Raw genomic sequence first — 19,705 nt, 5'->3', positions numbered from 1 at the left:
AAATGTTCTGAAGGTCTTTAAGGGATAGCTGAGGTAACATGGGTAAATATATTATTAATGTTTGTGTTATTGCTTACTATTGACTGGATCTCTTCATTATACTCCTGAGAATCATGTACATAAAAGACAATAGAAATGATAGCAATGGCATCTGATTAACACTCGGCAGATCAATCCTGGAACACAAGACTTTAAATATGTATGAGGCAAAAAAATGACTTTGGGTTATTAGTATTCCAATAAATTTTCCACAGCTGAAAGGGGCACGAGAAATGCACACATTTTAATAATTTGGGAAAAGCCAAGTTAGCTGATATCAATGATATTTGGAGGCTATTGTAATCTTTTTTTCTTTTAATGCATTTGCTTAATTGTCCTGTACAAAGAAAAAGTAAGCCAAGCATGTAGTTAAGACTGGTGGGCATCACATTCAGACAATTTGTGTATTCTTACAAATGTGTTTAATTACAACTGCTTCAAAAGTACCCCAGAGTTTCAAAAGTTTTATTTTAAGTTTGAAGACTAGACAAGGTCATACTAATTTTACAACATCCTACATGATTTAAGTATATATACAAAGAAAAAAAAACAACGTTGGAATATTACACAGCTTTAAGGTTTGCAAAGGTTATCTGTGTCTTAGTTACTTCTGTACTTACTGACACATGAGACGCCAGCAGTGAGTATTATATTTCATAATTTGTTGACTAGCAAAGATACAATCATTAGTACCCTAAGTCTTCAAAGTTCACACCAATCCTTATGAAGCCATTCAGAAAGAGAAAGTCAACCCTGAAATTAGAATTAGTGCCTATGATAAGTGCTTTTGACAGGACATAGATAAAATGGAGATGTTTAAAATGTTATTTCCAGAGATTATAAAATTAGCATATTATAGTTACTCCGTATAGTGAAGACAAGGTGATTCTTCTGGGCGTTCTGCTTACAAGATTTTCTTTAGTGTGAATTTAAATAGAATGAATTTGTTTCCCACTGATGCCATTGATACAAATGACACAACAGCTACATGCTACTTTATAGTACTTGTTAACATGACTACACCTGGGAACCCCTTTGTGATCATAAATTTGGACATCACGGGACCAATAGGTATCCAGTTGGCCATGCCATGTTGCTGAAGATACCAGAGAGCATGGAGAAAATGCACAAGCAAGGGAAAGCCATTTCAATGTGTTTCTAAAAGGTAACAAGTATAATTTTAACACACTCTCTTTGAAAATATTTGTTTAAAAAACTATCAATAAAATAAAATTCAAAACATCACGAGAGGCAATGAATAATTTTGAGAAAGTAATTGTTACAAAGCATTACTCAGAATTTCCATAATATACTCTGCTGAGAATGGAGAATCGATTATGCATAGTCTGCAAAGGAAAACGGTTAGAAATTTGGTGGGACAGTAAAGGCTTAAAGAAACAAAAGGCATTGGCTAGACAGTAAGTATGTGTATATTGTTGGGCCTATGTAATGATTTGTAATATGATGGTGAAATATAGGGAATAGAAAAGATTTAAATTCCTAATTTTAAAATTGCCCGAAAAAGGTAATATTGAGGACCTAACAATTTTGTTTGTGAAAGATGCTGAAAAATGATTGCCATTTAATAAGCTTCAAATCAACAATTTCTTAAGAACCTGAAATAGAAAGCCCGTGGGCATAGGATAAGTATGTGACCAGCCAGTCCGAATTTTGCTCTTATTAAAAATGCCATTATGATTGACTTTCCCTTTAAATTCTTCACTATGATTGAAGACCACTCCATATATACATCATTAAGAAATGCTTTTAACACATGGACAGACAATACAGTAACAGTCTAGTGGCTTTTGTTATGCAGCACAAATAATAGAGGGGAGAAAAAAAAACTTCTCAGTGTTGCACAGGACCTTAACATTTCGTACACATACCATACTTTCTTTTCCAGGACCCTTAATTTAAAACTCCAATAATTCCGTGTCTAAGCCTTATAAAATAAATACTTGTAAAGGTTATAAATTAGATGTTGAGGACTTTTATGGAGGCAGTGTGAGCTTTAATTTGAGAGACATGTCAATGAAACCTCCATTATCAATAACAAATTGTTATGATAATTGCTTATTATTTCAGGACCTCCGAAGCAAAATAAATAGAAATCAATTTTCATCTTAAAATGATGGACTACTTGGTCATTAGTAAATACTTTTCTTTTCACAAATAACTACACAATGTGCTTTCCTGGGAAACCACTACCAGTTTCATTCAAGTCTCAATAAAATGTTAGTTTCACAGGAAATGCAGAGGTGAACAAACAAATGAGGAGTATGCTTGGCCAAGCTATGCAGCACGATGCTAACATTTGTTTGCTAAAAAATTTCTTAAATAGAGAAAAAAAATTCATTATCCTAAAGTGGAGATAAGGGTATGTAAATAAGATGAAAAGTTTAAAATTCCAGTTTAAAGGGACATCATATAATTCTGTTTTTGTTTATTCTGCAAAATGGTGGTATTCGGCTTTTTGTAAAGGAAGGCATTTGGAAATACATAGTTATAGCTTCCTTCAAAAATAGAATTGCAGATTCAATATACTGATATTAAATATGATCAATCTACTGATACACAATCATGTTCCATATATATGTATACACACACAAACATGATCCTCCTTTTAGGCAAATACTAGGAGTAAACTCAATTAGCAAAAAAAAAATATGGACTTATTCAGTCATTATATAATATAAAGATATATATGAATAGAACAAAAAGGAAAAAAGATCACATAATATTTGATTAGAAATACTGGAAGCAAAATGAGAAATATAATGTCAATTAGTACTGCCTGTTACAGATTCTTTAAAATTCTGTTCTAAGCACTGACAGTGTTTGGTAGGCACAGGGAAACAATTATGATAATGAAGAGTCATTACAGAAGAAAAAAAACTTATTGCTAACATTGCGGTATCCCTTTTATAAGAATTAGTTGAGTATTGATTATAAAAGTTCTATCAACTCTTGCTTCTACTTGATAACTGTGAGATTTTTTTTACCCTTGCTATCAAAAGAGTGCTACTTTCTTTCCTTAATATATTTCAACCATTGTGAATAATTCAAAAGACAATGACAAAAGTAATTCACAAGTTAATGTGATGTTGCTTAAGAAATTTAAACAATAAAAATCAAATTAAACCATTGAAAAGGTAAGCTTAGACCTCCTTAAAGACAGTGGCCTACCATAATTTAAGCACTTTTTCATGAAAAATACCATTCAGTTTCCTACAGATTTTGCACAGTTCATTCCGTGGAGATACTTTTAGGGAGATAGAGAGGAGAGTTGTGGGGTATGGAGTCTCCTCACTCCTCCTCTGTGCAGCCCAGCAGCTCCGACCGCAGTGTGATCCTTCCATACCAGGACCAAGGAAGGATTCTTATGTACCGTGCATAGATGGGAGGGTCGATGACATTTTTCCTGTGCGTATCATTGTCAAAATTGCCCTGGAAAACCTAGTAAAGAAGAGGAAAGAATATCAATCATGTAGCCTTCTTTTCCTTGGGAATTATTTTTATTATTTTCTTGTTTCAAGCTTTTTTCCCAAAAGTGAGATTTGAGAAGTAATCATGTTTTTCAAAATAAATTGTTGCAGCTTCTTTCTAATGATAATTTTTAAACCAAACTGTCAAGTAATGTTTAATATAAAGACTTAAATAAGGGGTGCCTGGGTGGCTCAGTTGGTTAGGCATCTGACTCTTGATCTCAGCTCAGGTCTTGATCTCAGCGTCATGAGTTCAAGTCCCATGTCGGGCTCCACGCTGGGTGTGAAGCCTACTTAAAAACAATCAAATAAAAATAAATAAATAAAACAAAACTGGGTGTCTAAGGCAGAAATATGTATATCTACCATTTTCCTTTGCCTACCAGGTTTTTAAAAATGCACCAGATATTTATTTTTTGCTTATGTCACAGGCTGATGTTGATTAGGCAGCTTGCTGAGGGTGCTCTCTTCCAAGGAGTGACTCAGAGATCTAGGCTGCTCTGATCTAGGCTAGCCATCATCTGAAACATGGGGTCTCCACATTGACAAATGATATGTTGAGAGAGAGTTGTTAGCCTGTGCAGGATGTTTTAAAGAACACAGTAAGGAAGCAGCTTACATCATTTTTGGATACATATCATTGACCTTAACTAATTATATGACCCCAGCCCAGCCGTAAAGGAGGCTGGAAAATGGAGAGGAGAGCATGGATATTTGGTGAGCACAGTACCATCAAAATGTCTTTTGCTCACTTTTCACATAGACAACAAATTCCCCAAGAGATAACACAATCAATGCTGTTTTGTACTCCCCCCCCCTTTCTTTTTTTGGCTTCTCTGTCTATTAATTTCTGGATCCATACAATACTGTTGTGATCATTGTGACTTATAATGTTCTGACATGTTGGCACTGCATTATTCTCTATCTTCCTTCTTTTGTTGCAAAGCTTTTTTATTTTCTTAATGCATTTTATGTCCATTTTTCTCCCAAGAGACCTTTATAATAACTTTGAAAAGTGCGTGTTTCAGAAAAAACAAAATCAAACTACTGGGATCCTGATAGAAATGGTATTAAATTACACATGACTTTGGGAGAAATTCATGCATTCATAATATTTAGTCTTACTTGAAGATTTCATCATTTTTTAACCTAGAGATTCTGAACACTTATTATTGAAGGAATTTCTAATGATTTTATATTCACATTTTTATTTCAGCTCAACTAGGATAGTGAATGTCCCTTCAGAGTTTCCCCTTTTAACTTTATGAGGCATCTTATAATTGGAAGATAATTTTCTTTCTTGCTTGAGATCAAAACATGACTATATGGGTAAAGGGAGACCTGAAAAGAAAATTCCCCAAAGGAAAAAAAAAAAAAAGAAAAGAAAAAAAAAGAAACGTCATCACTACATGACAGAATATTTAATCTGTATCTTTGAACATTCTAAAATTAAAGGGAATGTTTTAAAAACCGTCTTCTAGAATAAGTTGGTTCAGTCTCACATGATCATAAAAGGTCCCCTGGAAATAGAAAAATAAAGATATGCTCTTTAAGGCATTAGACAGCATGGTACTGATTAATAGAAGCAAGAGACAAGATGGGGTACTCTTTCTGTTGGTCCCATGGAAAGATTACGTGTCGTTGAGGGCAAATGCAAAGTGCGATCCCCATCTGGTGGGGAATAATCTTTCAACATGACACAAAATATATCTCAAAGGCTATTTTTGAATAAATACTTGCTGAAGAAGAGAATACCGAACTGTGCCAAATCTAGAATTCATCATCCTGGCATATCTGAATCCATTTTCATTTAATAGGCATTTTATCCTCAGCAATGCTCTGGCTTTGAATTGACCAAGCAGGAACTAATTCTGGATTTAAATGTGTTACTAAGTAACAGTGTCTCTGTTAGCAGAAGCTCACATGGATAGGGCATACCACACAAACACTCACCAGAAATCCATAGAGAGGTTGTCATTGCAAAAGCAGAAAATAAGAGAGTATATTGTACGGATCCCTGACATTCTCTCTGACATATAATGTTGGATTCAAATACTTCACTGAGATTGTCGTGTTACAGTTTAATACAGAATCTCAAATCCAATTTCATAGCCCTGCTGGAGAACTTAATGTATATCTTCAGAATAATAGAACTTAAATTCATTAACTTTCATCACAAGATCTATAACCGTCCAAAACATAGTGTCATACCACTTCTTAAGAAAGATATACAGTAAGAAACAATTTGCTTTTAAGTCACTGGTCCTCAGCACAAGTTTCAATAAGAAACTATCAATCCAGAAAGGAATAGTTGACATATTAGTTAGACTTATCTTTTTATAATGGAAAATATATTTAAAGAAACTACATCAGCTCTGAAACTGCATACAACTGTGACATTTCTGATTCAATGTGTGAAAGTCATAAATATTTGAATGCTCATTAAAAAGATTAAATGAAGTTTCATAAAATAGTATCATTAAAAAACAAAAATTTTCACAGAAAAACAGCCACAGTCGACATTGGAATCACCCAAACTATGAGCTAAAGGTAGTGAAAATATACTTTTAATATTGGAGGTCTGTCAGTAATGATATAGTAACGAACACTAAGCACATACTTGCGATTTCTAACATGACATCTTGTACTTGCTGTGCAAACATGTGGCTCATGTACTGTTTCCTTGTCTCCAGCACTAGGAAGATCTTGCTTAAGAATTGCAGTTTCAAAGTTTTACCCAGCAAAGGGATGCAAACTCAGTATTTTTAGTTAACTTTTAAAAATGTGTAAAAATTCTAGCAATGCACTTTCATATACACACTTTAGACATATAAGCACCTCGATTGAAATCAAAGTCTGAAAAGACTGATGGAAAACATTGAATGAATCTCCACTGAGAAGGGGAATATTGTACACAAGAAAGATAGTCTGAGAAGTTTTTAGGAAAGAGTCTGCACATGCTTCGGTTGCAGGAGGAGGCTCAGCTAATAATTAGCTGATGACAAGTTTGTTGATGCACTAAAACATGATAATGCTTAGGGATCTCAGGATTTTCCCAACACACGGGGACTCAAGGAAAAGGTACTGAAAGTACTTTGGAGAGGCTTCCATAGTTACAACCTAGAGGATAAGGGAGAAAACTACAACTGCCTCCATGTGGCGGAGATGTTGGATTCTGTTTTCCAATGTCAACTCTCCTGTGATACTAGTTAAAATTCAAATCAGATTCTAATGAAAATTCAAATCTCAACACAGAGAGACTGTCAGATAAAACAATTAAATGTTGCTTCTAGCAACGTTTTAATAATTTTTTTCTCAGATGAGACTTGTCATTCTTCATTAGGGACAATGGTCTATTCAGGCCAGAGTAGACGTCATCAGTGGAGACTGCCAAGAAGGCAGGATTATCCTTCATGACACAGTCAGAGAGCTTTTCTTAGCAGCCATGTACTATATACCTGCCTTTCACAAATGTTGAGGAATTCTTTGGGGATTTCTTGCACATACTACTTACTTAGAAAGCCATCTGGTCTGTGAAGATATGTTATTTGTTGTAAACAAATGCATTAAAAGTTTTAAAGAGACTCTCACTGGTCTAACCTTTTGGGATCTAACCAGCAGTTTTAAGCAGTTTTAGGTAGCCTCCCTGAGCTCTTCAGGGCTAAAGAGTCTGTATTTTAGCAAGGTCTTGGGTAACCATCAGTTCATCCCCATGGCGTTTTGGTCACCCCTTTCTAGATTGCATTATCTCTCTTTTGATATGTGGAGACTAGAACGATATCTGGAATTCCAAATATTGTAGAAATATAAGGGTTGAATAAGCTTTCTCGAGTTTTCTCTACTGTTTGTATTTGCTTTGGTAATGGTGTCAGACATACCATTGGCTTCATTGGCTATGTCTATACACCAATCTGATATCCTTAAAGGATAAAAGATCAAGATAAAAATGCATTACCCTAAAGCAGCATTTGTGTGTGTGTGTGTGTGTGTGTGTGTGTGTGTGTGTTCAGGGCAGGGAAAGGAATGGAAAGTGAAAAAAAATCTTATTTGGCATATATAATTTCAATTATTTATTCTTTCATCTAGAGTACTTATAACAAAGTTAGAAAAGAACAGTCTTTTCAAGCTCTGATCCCTGAGAAACCCTGTTTTTATTTAACTCTACCCATACAATGGAAGAACCCAAGACTTGGAAAAGAAGGTATAGATCTGCCAGCACCAATTTTTTTCTAACATTTCTGACATGGAACTTTCAGCCATGGCAACCTATTCATCAATATAATAGGGTAGGTATGCTTTTAGACACTTTGGAAGTCTGTCTTTTTATGGGTTGACATATGCCTCCTTCAAACTTTGATCTATGATCCTAGTGCTTTATGCCCAAAAAGCATAGAAGATATCTAATTACCAAAAGAAAAACACTAATAATAACTAATATAAACCTATCAAAAACTCAAAAATAGTGTTTGAGGCTAAACAGTCATGGTTGCTTAAAAAATTAAAATCATTTAAGGGGCGCCTGGGTGGCGCAGTCGGTTAAGCGTCCGACTTCAGCCAGGTCACGATCTCGCGGTCCGTGAGTTCGAGCCCCGCGTCAGGCTCTGGGCTGATGGCTCGGAGCCTGGAGCCTGTTTCCGATTCTGTGTCTCCCTCTCTCTCTGCCCCTCCCCCGTTCATGCTCTGTCTCTCTCTGTTCCAAAAAAAAAAAATAAAAAATGTTGAAAAAAAAAATTAAAAAAAAAAAAATTCCTCATTTAAGTTGATCTTCAAACTTATCATCTTGACTGCATTCCATTGGATACCCTCTAGTTTAACTATGACTCAATTAAAGTGTGGATTTATCCAGACATAGTATGTAGTTATGACTTGAATGGCTCAAAATATAGAGGATACTTACCTTTGTTACAGATACAATGCTTCTATCAATGCAATAAAATTATTTAAAACTATTAGATTCACTTCGGTCATGATTGATGACTGATGGTCAAATAAACTATGAACTTTGTCATAGAATTTCTCTTAAGCCAGGATTTTCCCATTGTTTTACTTGTAAAATAGATTTATAGTGGATATAGAAATTTATATTTATTCCAATTTCATTTCATTTTATTGAATCATGACATTTTAAAAATAGCAATTCCTTAGTTAGAATTATGATCTATATAAAAATAGTAGAAATTTAATAGACATTGGAGTTAAGTATCTATTTCATAAAGTAACCATTTATGTGTAATGTGAGTATAAAATCTGGCATTTTGAGTGACATAAAGGACTTACACTTATTAGTTTATGGTTCAGCATCATAAAAATTGTTTTTATATAATTATTATTATATAATATTATATTATTCTATAAAATTACTGAGGGGCACCTGCATGGCTCAGTCAGTTAACTGTCCATCTTCAGCTCAGGTCAAGATCTCGCGGTTTGTGAGTTTGCACCCTGTATCGGGTTCTGTGCTGACAGCTCAGAGCCTGAAGCCTGCTTCGGATTCCGTGTCTCCCTCTCTCTCCCTCCCCCACTCATACTCTGTCTCTCTTTTCCTCAAAAGTAAATAAAATATTAAAAAAATTGAATAAAAAGAACATTACTTGAATTTCTTTGGACTGTCAAAAATTTCAGGTATAACTTGAATGAATGCTTTAATGGTTTAAAGTCTAATGAAGATTTTCACAGAATTAGTATGCATAAATGAAAGTAAACATATTTATTTATTCAGATAGTGTTTATAAGAAAGACCAGTTGCTTCTCATTCTATAACTATATTATTAATATGTCTTAGTAAAATTTGCAATTTTTGTTCTACTTTGCCCTATATTAAAGCATTCTAAAAACCAAAACTTTTCATTAAAAAATAAAATAAAATGTGAGGCTTGTGTTAAAATGTATAGAAAACTATGTCTTAAAAAGTTTCAGTTAGTGGTATGAACGTACATCACATTAAAAAAATCTTATTGGAAGTTTTACATGTATGAAACTTCTGTTAGTGATTGGATATAAAAAGTCTGAAACCAAAGTTTGATTATTTTAGCCTACATAGACTCTAGCTATTATTCAGTGAATTCAATTTTCTAGGAAAATTTATCAGCATCCTGAAACCATTTCATGATTGAATGGCTGGTATATCATTCTTGATGGTTTCTCTCCAATCAATTCCACTAAACCAATGAAACTCTGTAACAAAATTAGTCTAAATATAAGTACATTCTTTCATATGTAAAACGGAAACGAGAAATCAGTTTCCAGGTAAATTCCAACATTCTAGGAAATGTTCCTTGAAAAACAGTGCACACTGAGAATCACATTCTAAGAGGTGCACACACACATAAAGAAAAGGTTTTGTCAGAGAGAGTAGATTGTGTTAATAACCATCTACATTGATCATGAGTCTGGAAAAGAATGAGTTGGGGGATGAGCCCTCACTATAAGACTTCACAACAATGCTGCAGCAAAAATCCTCACTGGTAGAGAGGAACAGAGAGCTGCCTCAGTGTCTTCCAACCCTAAGCATCCTGCCCTTCAAAAGTGCAGATGAAGTAAGGCCATAACCATCCAAAACAATTTATCAGCAGGAGAACATATCTGTACAATTCAGGGTGTGTCCAATCTAGTATAGTCACAATGTTTGCAGACGTAGGTCATTCCAGTGAAGAGAATACAAAACATACAACTTTGTGTAATATGAGTGTGCAGTAAAATATTAACCTTACCCCAAAAAGAGGTCTGACCTTTGCTTTCAGCTCCTGTGAGCTGAAAGCCTTGGAACATCCTGCAGGAGAAGACTGTCTTTGTTTACATGGGCTGGGCCAGATAATGTATGCTAACAAAGTGATTTATGGTGGGGGCTTTGGACTAGCTTGACCACCTAAGGGGCTGGAAACTAAAGTCAGCCTTGCGGGCAGTAAACCATGTTTACATAACTGAGCTTCAATAAAAACTCTGAACATCAAGGCTGAAGTAAGCTTTCCTGGTTGGTAATACCTAGTGTATATTGTATGTCACATATCATTGCTGAGAGAGGTTTAGCACTGTTCAAGACTCTGAGAGAAAACAATGGAAAGCTAATGCCTAGAACTCTTCTGGATTCTGCCCCATATGCCTGTTCTCTTGGCTGATTTTTTTTAAAGTTTATATATTTATTCTGAGAGAGAGACTGAGACAGCATGAGCAAGGGAAGGGCAGAGAGAGAGAGAACAGAGAGAATCCCAAGCAGGCTTCTGCACTGAGAGCACAGAGTCCTATGCAGGGCTCGAACTCATGAAACCATGAGATCATGACTTGAGCGAAAACCAAGAATCAGACACTTAACCAACGGAGCCACCCAGCAGCCCCTCTCTTGGCTGATTTTTATCTGAATCTTTTCACTGTTATAAACTGTAACTGTAGGTATAATAATTTTAAATGAGTTCTGTGAGTCGTGAATTGTCATACCTAAGGTGGTCTTGGTGACCTTTGAACACTGTTGATGTGAGAAATGAATGTGGATTTAGGAACTCCCAAACTTGGCAATGAGTAATTGATGTTGTAAGGTTATAGGTTTCGTGGAGGACTTTTTGATACTTGTAACGATTAGTCTGAAAAGGGACCCCAAATATCTCAAAGAATTGTGCCCCAAACTTCCTCAACCTTATGTGCCAGGACTCAGGCTCCAAATTAATTGTGAACATATTCTTTTACGATTCTTTGAATAAATCCTAAATTTCCTACTGAAATTTATTTATCGTGGCCCTTGAGAACACTTTCTAAATCTTTTATTCTTAGGTTCTACTCGCTCTATTTTACTTGCTCCTTTTATTTTTATTTTCTGGATGATATTTATTTTCATGAACATAACCCTAGCAAATACATCAAACAGCTAGTGTGGCTTGCTTGTTCTGTTTCATATTTCAGTAACAAAACAGCTCACCATCTTTATTCTTTTGTATTTCTTTAAAATCATTTCTGCAAAAGCTTACACATTCCACGGGGAATATTACTTTGGCCATCTACTAGGGATTAATTTGAAATCCCTGGGAAACTGCCAGGTTTTCTGAAAGCTGTAGAACATAGTGACATATATAAATCATTCTGCACTGTATTTCATATTGGATACCAATTTTTATCTGTGTTCCTTTCAGAATGGTATTTTGTTCCACAAGCCCTTTAAAAAACCTGGACCCTGGTTCCTTCAGAGATTTCTTTCCTTCCCAAGCTCCCTCAGTGAAATTAGATGAGGCTTTCAAACTGCCTACCCAAAGACTTAACTTCAAAGGTCCAATTATAGGACATTTTTGTTTGATGGGGGAAGTAAAAAGAAAAACATGGGGACAAGTTCCATGTCTTTCTTACACTAGTGCATGGATCATTTTAAACCATTAAAATGAATATACGGATTCTCTGAGAAAATGCATTCCACTCCCATTGCTGCCCTCAGGAGATTTCTTGTGGCTCTGAAGTTTGCTCTCTTTTGTAATTATGTTAAAAAGGAGGTCTTTGGCTTCAGGAAATACTGCATTTCACTGAACTGATCTGGCTTTGCTTCATGTTCCTAGTATATATAAATCTCTGATTATATCTCAAGAAATCTTTACTAACCCACATATCTGATATTCACTTAAGAGTTCTTGCAGTATTATGTGCACTGTATTGTTCTTCCTGTTACACATTTTTCTCCCCAAAATGCACTCGTGGGAGATTCTAATAATAATTTGCCACAACAACGCAAATATGTTACCTCTTTCTTTCTACTCTGACAATAAAGGGATTTTTCTTTTATTGCTTTTCAAACTGTCACACACTCTCATTTTCCTGTAATTAATACGAAAGCTGGTTGGCTGATATTTAATTCTTGACTGGGAAAGAGGACTGTGATATCTTTCTAAAATCCCTTCCTCCTTAGGTACTCTGGGAAAGAAGAGGAAATGGCACATCTTTGGGAATATTTTTGAAAACTTTTAACTTCTGGCCTCTCCTGGAAAGGCTCACCTGACCCATAGAGGTCTGAGATGGAGGGATGTAACTCTCCACAGTAACATCACCCTCTCTGTTACTGGCAAGCTGGCATAGCTTATACCTGTAACTCCCTAGTCCACTGCGAGAGCGACAAGTTGAGCTAAGGAACTGCTGAGATTCAACACAGCCAGATTCTCACAGCTGAGATTCAACACAGGGAAAAGGCCTGGGGACAGGGTAGCCACCTCCATTCCATCTGTGATTTTCTTGCAGATCCTTAACTCCAAGTGTCTGGGGAGCAGGCCGTTTCTTACAAAGCGCCAGAAGGGCCTCACTGAGAAATTCATAATATTTCTGTTAAGTCTTGACCCTGGAAAAAAACTCAGAAAAATCAAAGCTAAAGTTTCTAATTCTGTTGACTGTTACCTTTCTTCTCCCATAGTTGCTGGCATTTAGAATGCTCACTCTAAAACTCACTCAATAGGTAGGACACACAACCATATTTAACTTCTTTTATGATGAGAGTCTCCTTAGGAAACAAGAATACCCTAGGAAATATATCATATAGGATGATTGCCTATAAAGATTTATGAAACATAAAATATGCCATTCTAAACTGTGGCTATACACTTAAACTATCTGATTTCCAGCACTCAGATTTTGACTGCCATAAGAAATAGTCCTACAGAAGAAACAGAACTGGAAAATCATGTGCTTTTTTTTAAAGTTTATTTTTATTTATTTTAAGAGATAGAGAGAGAGAGAGAGTAAGCAGGGGAGGGGCATGGAGAGGGAGGGAGACAGAATCCCAAGCAGACTCCACACTGTCAGTGCAGAGCCCCATGTGAGGCTTGAACTCACAAACCATGAGATGATGACTTGAGCCAAAATCAAGAGTCAGACCCTTAACCGACTGAGCCACCCAGGTGCCCTGATCATCTGCTTTTTAAAGATATCTATAGGAGATATTACCAGGAGTAGTAGGAGAGTAAGACCATCTTATTTTTTTCTTTTTTAGTATAACATCAGAAATGTAGAAATGCCTTTTCTTTTTTCTATAAAAGTACAAAACAGTCTGCCTCTCTCATAAAGCTCAATGCTCATCTCAAAATTTCCTAAGTCACACAGGGCATTTTGCATTGTATCAGAACAATCTGTAGTCTGACTCTATCCCTTCATAGTAGAAATTTCCATGATGTGGCAGTAGAGAAATTGGTGTCTGATAATTCCTACCCCACCTTAGGAACCTTTTCCTCACTCCACATCTCCTTGAAGAGTTTCATCCTATTTTGGTCAGAAATGACTTCGTACACAACTATATATATGAACACAGTAGTGATTTCAGCATCCAGCCATGTGTCTTCTAAGCCAGACTGCTAAGGAGGAAAGAGTGTCAGGGAGTTGGAGAAAATATTTCTGGAGATGGACAAAGAGGTGGCAAAGTGAAAGCTCAAAGATGAAGCAGGTTGTGAGGGTGTGTGCGTGCGTTTGCTGTGCTTGACTAGGCATGGAAGAAAGGCATCCCCACTTTATTCTGTCTTCCTTATGTGTGTTCTCAGAAGAACATCTGGTCTAGCTGGAAAATCTGGGAGATCTTTAATGGAGACAGGATTGCAGATACAAACTTGGGATATACTTATACTAAAAGAATTATCCATTGCTGATCTGAAATTCAAATTTAACAGGGTATGCTGCATTTGTGTTTGGTAAATCTAGCAACTCTAAATGAAGAACAGAGTAAATGGCCCTGAGTTGAGCAGCTGCAAACTTTACTTGGGTTTGAGCTGGATCCTGGGTCTTTTTGTTTCAATGTGTTGAGAGCACAATGATAATTAAATTATATTTGACATCAGGAGGAAAAAATCACCTTTGCCAATGCTTATAGATATTACTAAACTACCAAAAAGAAGAAAATAAATCAAAAGTGGAACGTTGCTATGTAAAAGTAATATTTTTTTCACTCCCTTATGAAGAATGCCTTCCTTTAATTGTTGTCAACTATTTAACATTTCATTTATCTGTACAAAATTAATTTTATTTCTTGCTTTATTGGAAAGCAGGAAATTAATTCCTGTGTTTGGTCTTCTGGGTTTTTTTTTTCTATAGAAAAATTGGAAAAAAATACTCCTTTCATCCAGGTATAATCGCTGGGTTCATCTTTAATTTTTAAAATTATCCTTTAATCAGCTTTGTGTTTCAAATTACACCAGAAGCCTTATAATGATGAGAAATGTGTTGCTTCTACAATAAGGGCCCCAAGGGGCTTAGTACCTTAGCGCCTTGAGAGCCCTCCATACATATAAATAAGCTTTCTCTTTGAGATCCAACAAAAAGAAGTATGGACATGAGTGTCGTTGCCTAACGGGTCGTTTTATAGGGTGTGGCAGATCCAGAAATCCTTTTATGGACTCTTATAAGCATGGAATTATGACAGGCATCTTTTATCCTTTTTCGGATTTAAACTGTGGAATGAGTAGAAAAAGACTAGAACATGAATTCATTTTGAAAGTCAGAGACTTCCATTGCTTCACACACTACCGCTGAACGTGTGCTGGTAGACAGGAAAAACGGCATGTGTGCCCTGTGGAACTGACATCCTAGAGGGTTTTTTCACCTTCAAAATATGCATATTCAGCAGTCAAAATATTAGTTGTTTGGTAATTACTTAGAAATGAAGTGGGTTCATATTTTTTGCTGTATTCCAGCCAATGGTAAGTGCATAGTTCCAACAACCAAAATAATGACATGTTTTTTTTTCTCTTACTCAGACTGATCAAATGCTCATTTTATTTTTTTATTTTTTTTTTTCAACGTTTTTTATTTTATTTTTGGGACAGAGAGAGACAGAGCATGAACGGGGGAGGGGCAGAGAGAGAGGGAGACACAGAATCGGAAGCAGGCTCCAGGCTCCGAGCCATCAGCCCAGAGCCTGACGCGGGGCTCGAACTCACAGACCGTGAGATCGTGACCTGGCTGAAGTCGGACGCTTAACCGACTGCGCCACCCAGGCGCCCCAAATGCTCATTTTAATAGTGGGGATGGTAACTATCAGATTCAAGTTAAATAGGATTCTATTTTTTTCTAATAAAACTATTAAAAATCTTTCACAGCTAAGCTCTGCTATTTCTGTCAGGTTCATCACTGCCTTCTAATGAATAATAACATTTTTGAAGTTTAAACAACTTATTAAAGGTTTACAGCCTTGACTATTCTATTGTGGACCTATCGCTAATCAGTATTTTTAGTGTGTCAACATTTTTAATCAGTGGCTAGGGTCATAGTTGGGCTAACACTTGATGGTCCCTCACAGTCGTAATACAGGCACGACTTAATAAGAGAATGTGTAATTATTTTCCATGAGGGATAATGGCATTAAACAATTGTGCTTAATAATATATGTCAAACAAAAACATGAGATATTCAGAATTTTCACTGTGGATATTTTTATTAATTTCTGATGAGTGTGGATTAGGACGACAAAAATTAAGACACTTAAAGTTTTTTGGCATTTGAGCCTTGGGGAAATTAAGGCCATAAATATAATAATGATATGTAATAATAAAAATTACTTTCAATGAACATTTTACTTTAATAGCATGTTATGTAATGTATTTCATGTGTTTTTCACACATTTTTTCATTCATGCAGAAACATCTGTTACCTAGAAAAAGTATATGGTTTCAAATTTTAAGGTAACTTATCAAATTTTCCAGAAACCAAGAAGTTCTTATGTTTTTAGGATATAAGATAATTAACACAAATAAAAAAAAAAAAAACATGTATTTAACCCTCACTGCATTTTTCTGCATTGTTTGCTCCTTTCTCCATTGTTAAAAACAAAACCCACAGATCCAAAAAGGCATCAGTTAGGCCGAGTTTGAAAATTAGGGTTTAATACATAATCTGACTGCAGTTAACCTCCCCCGGAAATGCAGTCTTAACTGGTCGGTCAGGAATTTTCTGATGGGCGCCAAGGAGTCTGCCACATGGGCTCTCTCCATCCCCCAGAGGAAGATGAAGTAATCTGCCTGATAAGACTCTTTGCTTTGACCCCTAAGGGAAAGCAGCCTTGCCTGGAACAATCCTCTTGTGCTAGTAACTCTTGTCCTATCCCCCCTATATAAAAACCTTCCATTTTGTACGACTCTTCTGAGCTCCCTCTACTAGCTAGAAGGGATGCTGCCCATTCATACATCATTTAATAAAGCCAATTAGATCTTCACATTTACTGGGTTGAATTAAAAAAAAATTAACGTTTATTTATTATTGGGAGACAGAGAGACATAGAGTGTGAGCAGGGGAGGGATAGAGAGAGGAAGAGACACAGAATCTGAAGCAGGCTCCAGGCTCTGAGCTGTCAGCACAGAGCCGGACGTGGGGCTCAAACTCAGGATCTGTGAGATTATGACCTGAGCTGAAGTCCATTCCCTAACCAACTGAGCCACCCAGGTGTCTCTTGAATGTTTGTTTTTTAACATCTTGAACTTCTGTCTCACTGAGAATGAGGTTTCATAGCATCTGTGCTGGGATATTATATGTCACTAAATAAGAGTCATAGCGGCAGGGATGTTTTTCTTCCCTTTGTTCCCAGCCCACTCCCAAATCAGTGAGTTTTATGGATTTTGTGCCTGATGTTTGTTTTTCTTTTCTGCTACCTTATGGTGTGTCCTCAGACCAGCACTCTTTTTGTTTGTTTGTTTTAAATGAAGAAGATTAAAAAATCCAAATGGCATCTAAGAAATGTAAAGGCTTCAATGGCCAAAATTATTTTACATTGTTAGTCTTTAATATTATAGAATGTGAAATAACGTACAAAGAATTTTCTTTGCAACTTCAAAATTGATCCCTGAAGAAAGGCAATCAGCTTTCTATTGCTGTCTCCAAATAACCTGAATGACTTCTTAATGAGCTTCTTCAGATCAATGGCTTCTGACTGTTCCTGTGGCTAGTCTATCATTCTAGCTTGCCTTTTATTTCCAGCATTTAGCCAGTTACTCGATTCTACAATTATAATTATTGAAGTTACTAACCCTCTCTTGCTCACCTCCATCCCAGTAGCCCCATTTCCTGGTCCTCCCTTCCTTTCCTTCTCATAAACCATTTACCCTGGGTTCAGGAACAAACATCTCTGGGTAGACAGGACACTTGGAGTTCATGTTAAATATGGAAATGGAAATACAGTCCTCCGTGTAGCTCATCTGCCCTTGTCTATTTGTGTCTGGACTTGCATCCAGTCTTGTGCCTTGTTTCTGACCCCAAGTCCCCATCTCACAACTGATTCTGATAAGTGATTCCATATTGTGTTGTTCTCTGTGCTCCTTAACTGCTATCATACTTCTCATTGGTGACAATATGCTGCTTTCTGAACTTAAATTTGTTCAGTGTGGATGTCCTTTCCCATTCCAGCAGGCATATCCAGATCTGCAAATGGCTTTTCACATTGATAGATCAATTCTTCTATAGTGGGTTTTTTTACAGAGATGTGGCTTTCTTGGTCCGAGGCCTTAGTAAAATTTACAGGGACTCCATTCTCTTTTTGTCAAGAATGTGAATTATAAAAGCTACATAAGGAATCATTGGATTTCCTTGAATTTTTTAGTTGGTATACACAGGTTATGTCAATAACTGAACGTCTTTACTTACATGTTTTTACTAAATATTTTGTCTCTGTATGTTATCAACCTTTATTAAAAAGGGTGACTCATCACTGAACTTTACATTCTGCCAAAACAGACACATTCTCACGTGATGTCTTAAGTTTGAAAATCTAATAACATCCACATTAATGTGAATACGGATAATTGTTTATTCTTCATACCAACACATATCCAAGTAAGGTCCCATAATACTGGATTGCGACAAGGAAGAAAGCAGATACAATTTTAAATAAGTTGATACCAGATGGTGTTTATTTAAATTACACTGTCCCTATTTTTAGACAATGCTGAAACTATAGCATTGTTTCTTTAACTTAGCTCCAATTAAGTCAATCACCAAATACCTAAGTAAGTACACTACAGTGACTACATATAAATCTCTGTCATGTAGGGGCACAACTCATTTGCTATTTTTGAATCCGAGTGCTTTGTGTAGAGTCAATTTGTTGTCAGAAAATGCTTTCAGAAAAGCAGCATCTTCTCTTTCTCTCCCTGCTTTATTTGAAAATAGTAGTAAGACTCTGAGTGGATGAGACTAATGGTCTCTAGGCAAGACGAGAGACTTGATGTTCTTGATCCTGCTGCTCAGAAACATGTGACTTTTCCACCTTGAAAGACTGATTCACTCTCTTTCACTTCCCCCAGCTAGAATCCTTCTCACCCAATGCCACTGGGGATTCCATTTATTTTACCTCCCAAGGGATTCTGTAGGTTCCAAATTTCTCACGCAGGTCAAATTTCAAAAGAGCAGCATGACAATTGACTACCAAATTGACACCCCACCTGACCTCTGCCTCACTGAAGAGCTGGACTTCTGAGGCTTTAAATATTCACATTTAATTTCAGCTACCTGAGAGTGCCAGCTTCAGTAGGAATGAAAGGATGCCCTGTGGCATCTGTCCTTACTGATTAATTTGAATATATACTCCAATACAGACTATGAAGGCTTTGCTAATGGGGATTGGTGGAGTTGCTGCTTATTTTTTTTCCACATCGACGTTGAAAAAAGAAAGGAAGTAGACAAGAATGAGGATCTCTTCCCCGCACCCCCCCCCCCGCCATTGGAGAGTCACAGACTTTTATGAAATGAGCATAATTTAATATTGTTCTTATTGTTCTCAGATTGTTCTAAGATCATGTTACTTATTTCCTATACTTGTTTTCTCAAGTTATACACTTGGCAGGTTATATTTGAAGTCTTCAAAATTAGCTGACTGTATCAAAGGTCTTCCACCATTCTCAAGTTCCTCATTAGACTGGGCTTTCTCTGACCCACTGTCATATTCAGGTTTTCCCCCAGTGTATCCAGCAGAATGTAGACGGTAACTGCCTGCTGAATAGATGATTGAATGAATATAAATGTCACATTCTTCGAGGTGCTTTCCCACCTAATCTGTGTTCCTAACTACTTAGATCTATTATTTAAATTTAAATTTTGTTTAAAACTAATACATGTTTACTTTCTGGTGTTCATGAGAGAAGTGGCAAATGTTAAAATCTAAACTTACTTTTGGAGACATTGATTCATACTGACTTCCACTGACAAATTAGTGGCCAGCCAGTCCTAAAGAATTATAATATAATACATTC

At 36.2% G+C, this 19,705-nt stretch overlaps 1 protein-coding gene across 2 annotated transcripts in view; it reads right to left on the bottom strand.

Moving 5' to 3' along the window:
- Window positions 1-490: 490 nt before the first annotated feature.
- The window catches only part of EDIL3 (EGF like repeats and discoidin domains 3), a 416,155-nt gene continuing 396,940 nt past the window's right edge, over window positions 491-19,705 (bottom strand). For both annotated transcript variants that reach the window (XM_019462837.2, XM_019462838.2), the window contains one exon: window positions 491-3,498. In XM_019462837.2, coding sequence (XP_019318382.1) covers window positions 3,349-3,498 — 150 coding nt within the window. In that variant the 3' untranslated portion in view covers window positions 491-3,348. The remainder of the gene's footprint in view (window positions 3,499-19,705) is intronic.

This window comes from Panthera pardus, unplaced genomic scaffold (assembly GCF_024362965.1).
Source record: "Panthera pardus isolate Hobbes unplaced genomic scaffold, ASM2436296v1 HiC_scaffold_2, whole genome shotgun sequence".
NCBI classification, from domain to species: domain Eukaryota; kingdom Metazoa; phylum Chordata; class Mammalia; order Carnivora; family Felidae; genus Panthera; species Panthera pardus.
Note: the sequence above shows the minus strand (reverse complement) of the source record. Positions and strands in the feature narration are given on the sequence as shown.